Source organism: Salvelinus sp. IW2-2015, unplaced genomic scaffold, assembly GCF_002910315.2.
Source record: "Salvelinus sp. IW2-2015 unplaced genomic scaffold, ASM291031v2 Un_scaffold4933, whole genome shotgun sequence".
In the NCBI taxonomy this organism is placed as follows: domain Eukaryota; kingdom Metazoa; phylum Chordata; class Actinopteri; order Salmoniformes; family Salmonidae; genus Salvelinus; species Salvelinus sp. IW2-2015.
In genome coordinates this window covers 3998-8181 of record NW_019946202.1, presented here as the reverse complement: position 1 = coordinate 8181, position 4184 = coordinate 3998, and the positions used below count along the sequence as shown (strand labels likewise).

Below are 4184 nucleotides of genomic sequence, written 5' to 3'. Positions count from 1 at the left end.
CAGAGGAGTACATAATCATGAGTCAATGTCGCGAGGTCCAGGTAGTTGAGGTAATAATAAGGACTATAAGGAGTACCAGTACTGAGTCAATATGCAGGGTACCAGGTAGTTGAGGTAATATTGTTACATTGTAGTTAGGGGTAAGAAAGGTGATAACTAGAGGCCATACATTACCGAGACGAAAGGAGATCTACGACTCTCATCCAGGTTGGCTCAGGGAGTCATCACACCCATCGACACGACAACATGCGCGGGAGATAATCAGGTTGCTTGTGTGTTTTTGGCTTTTAAAACGTTATAATGATTAGGTCTTGCGAGGAGACATCACGGAAGAATGATGGAAAGAGCACAGAGAATTGAGTCCTTCAATGGATTTGAAAAACAACAACGAGATGGGAAAATGGGCAGGAGGAGAACAACTGAACTAAGACCAAGGATGGGTATGTTTTAAACAATCAACTTCTGGACCACTGCATTCAGACCCATGATTCTTTTGCTTTACCTTTGTGGCGAGATCTTCTAGAAAGTCATCCCCTCTCGATAAAGAAGTTAATACGGAAGATTCATTTAGACTTGTTGCACCTTTCCTTTCATGGATGTAGACAAGCAAGTCATGACTACACCCACTGGAGTACGCGAGGACGGGAGAGGGCTGGGTCTCTCCTGTCGTCTTGGAATGGGCGCCTTCCCAAACACCGAACATGAGACAAACATGGTACAAATCTCTCCGAGTACTTTCTCTGGCTAGGCTCTAAGAAATGCGGGAAAACAATAAGAAAAACTTTGCAGAAAATGCGGCTATACATTAATCCAACTTTTTGACAATAAGTCTTAGCGCTTTTATTGTTTAGAGAAATTGATAAAAGAGAGAGTTTGTGTTTTTCTTAAGCGGATCAGGGCTCTCTCCGCGCTTTGGCGGAGCGGAAACTATGGGAACTGTGGGGGTGGATGGGAAGTTGTATTGGGTGCTGTCGTCAGGGGGCCAGCGTCAACTGAAGGGCAATGGAGTAACGCGAAATTGAGGCTTGAGGGGAGGCTAATAAGAAACGAAGTACCTTTTCTTCATCTGGAGGTGGGGACCAACGAGTCCACTATCAATGAAGACAGTTAATTATTACGACGCGGGCATCGTTGGCGAGGTAGCGTACCGGGCGGCCGAGGGGGAAGTTCAAGCGGAATAACTCGTTCATGTCACGCAGCGGCAACGGGTGGGACCATGATGTTGCGGAGCGAAAAGGCCTCATGGGGAAGGGTCACCGCTATTTCGTTTGGCAGCGTAGATGGCTAAGTCAGCGAGGCCAGAGCGCAGGGCTCGCCACCAGATCGAGAGATGAGACGCGCACTCGTCCTCAATGACAGGCCAAGAACGGGACAGGTGCAGATCGCGCAGAGCGCGCACCCATCAGATAGGCGTACCCAGCCTCTAGAACCTGCCTGGTGGCTAGCCTCAGGTGAGTCTATGGGAGCTGGACAGACGGGAGCATATTGGAAGCGCAAGGGAGTGGCGTTATGTTCAGGGGAGGGCCTGCTTCCACGCGCGCTAAGTAGTGCCACACGCGGTCTAGGGGCGGTCGGCTGTCTCTCACCGCTCTCGGACCGTGGTCGTGACAACTCTCACCGATGACCTAGAATCTAATTTGGGGGAATAAGCGTCAGAGCGCGAGAATCTCCTACCCCTCCCTGCGTGAGCGCGGCGGGATCAGTTAGGGGTAGCGGTGGACTGAGTGCGGGCGTATGCTTAAAGGGGACGGATGCCACTTAGCTAAGGACGTGAGGGGTTTATGTTCCTCCTGCTCCGTGTGCGCCCAGTGCAAGGCTCCAGGCACCTGCCCAGAGGTAGTTACAACCCTTACCCGTTCCACAACGGCCGTGGTCGACCTTGTCATGGATTTCTAACCGATCTTCCACTTCCACCTTCACAGGGTAACACCACGATCCTGGTCGTTGTGGATTGTTTTTCTAAGTCCTGTCGTCTCCTCCCTTTGCCCGGTCTCCCTACGGCTCTACAGACTGCGGAGGCTCTGTTTACACACGTCTTCTGGCACTACGGGATGCCTGAGGATATAGTGTCTCATCGGGGTCCCAAGGTCACGCGAAGGGTCTGGAAGGGGTTCATGGAACGTCTGGGGGTCTCTTTCAGTCTCACCTCAGGTTTTCAACCCGAGAGAAACGGGCAGGTGGAGAGAGATAACCAGGATGTGGGTAGGTTTCTGCGGTCCTATTGCTAGGACCGGCCGGGGGAGTGGGCGGCATTCGTGCCCTGGGCAGAGATGGCCCAGAACTCGCTCCGCCACTCCTCCACTAACCTCTCCCCCTTCCAGTGTGTATCAGCCGGTTCTGGCTCCTTGGCATCAGAGTCAGACCGAGGCTCCTGCAGTGGACGACTGGTTCCGGCGCGAGGAAGAAACATGGGACGCCACCCATTTCCACCTTCAGCGCGCCGTACTACGCCAGAATGTTGGCGCAGACCGTCACCGCAGTGAGGCCCCGGTGTTCGTACCGGGGGACCAGGTCTGGCTCTCGACCCGAAACCTGCCCCTCCGCCTGCCCTGCCGGAAGCTGGGTCCGCGGTTTGTGGGGACATTTAAAGTCCTGAGGAGACTGAACGAGGTGAGTTACAGGTTACAGCTTCCCCCAGATTACCGTATTAACCCCTCGTTCCATGTGTCTCTACTCAGGCCGGTGGTGGCTGGTCCGCTCCAGGAGTCTGAGGTGTGGGAGGTTCCTCCACGCCCTCTGGACATCGAGGGGGCCCCGGCGTACTCCGTTCGTTCCATACTGGATTTGAGACGTCGGGTGAGGGGCCTTCAGTACCTCGTGGACTGGGAGGGGTATGGTCCGGAGGAGAGATGCTGGGTTCCGGTCCCTCTCCTTGTTCGGGCGGTGCTCGGCGGTCGACGTCACCGGCCTTCTAGCCATCACTGATCCATTTTTCATTTTCCATTGGTTTTGTCTTGTCTTCCTTCACACCTGGTTCCAATCCAATCAATTACATGTTGTGTATTTAAACCTCTGTTTCCCTTCATGTCCTTGTCGAGATCGTTTGATTGTATGTGATGTATTATGTAGGTGTGCGACGGGTTTTGTACCCACTTTTGTTATTTTGTACATTTTGGTTTTTGGAGTTTTATTTATTAAACAACTCCGTATTTACCAAGTTCGTTCGACTGCGTCTGACTTCCCACCAACACGCACCTATTACACCCGGGGTTCAATACCTGCTATAGTCAATATTTTTTGCTCTCCCAAAAGCAACACGGCCCTAATACAAGATATATAGCTAACTAAAGTAATGAGTGACCATTTTAGAAAATCATGGGACATATAGTCTGTGGTTGCATGCTATTTTATGTTAATCATATTGCTGCTTGTATCCTTTAACTGATGCTTCACAGATCTGTACGTGGACGCGGACAGTTCTGTACGGGGACACGGACAGTTCTGTACGGGGACGCGGACAGTTCCAGAACGCGGACAGGAGCAGTGTAACACAATCAACTAAACCCAGTCTTTACAGTGGGTTACATTAGTAATATTCATTTTTTATTATTATGTTAAACAAACATTCTACGTTTTTTTATAACAATATGTTGAGATCTGGGTCCATATCGCCAAAGTGTCTCAGAGTAGAAAATTGGTCGTATAAGTGCTGAGAATAAAGACATTTTACACTTAAGGGAAGTCTCTAGTCCCACCTAGTCGGCAGATATTTAGTAGATAAGAGTTAACAACAGGTGTCTTGATAATACTATAGAATAATGCAGTGAGTCAGTTGTTTCTGCGCCACATGTAATTGCTTTGTAGTAGTTAAAATAATGTTTTTATATTTCTATATGATCAAGCCATAAATAATATAGACCTACATGCAACAGTATTTCTAGTGCTTTTGGCAATGATTTGTGTATAATAATTATGTATCACAAGTGATAACATGTATGTCTGCATATCATTTTGCCTTCATTTTGGGAGATTAACTCATGCTTATTTCTGAAGATTAACTCAGGTTTTCACCAAGTGGCTAAGGAGTTGGAGCTGAAAGGTGGCTGGTTCAAATCCTGGGCCGTGTGCTGGAAAAAACAGGCGGAATTGATCTGACCACTGGAGGGCTGATGGGTTCACATCCTCAAAACATTCACCTTTCATTGATCAGAACTCTACAGGTTCTTCTTCACTGAACCCAAAAA

The 4184-nt window shown here is 49.3% G+C and overlaps 1 protein-coding gene across 1 annotated transcript in view; it reads right to left on the bottom strand.

The window, feature by feature from the left end:
• The window catches only part of LOC139026499 (ribonuclease inhibitor-like), a 152489-nt gene extending 151245 nt beyond the window's left edge, over positions 1-1244 (bottom strand). The window contains exons 1-2 of the mRNA XM_070441837.1: positions 1149-1244; positions 1056-1066 (exon numbers count right to left, since the gene is read on the bottom strand). Coding sequence (XP_070297938.1) covers positions 1056-1066; positions 1149-1244 — 107 coding nt within the window. The remainder of the gene's footprint in view (positions 1-1055; positions 1067-1148) is intronic.
• Between the last annotated feature and the right edge of the window lie 2940 nt (positions 1245-4184).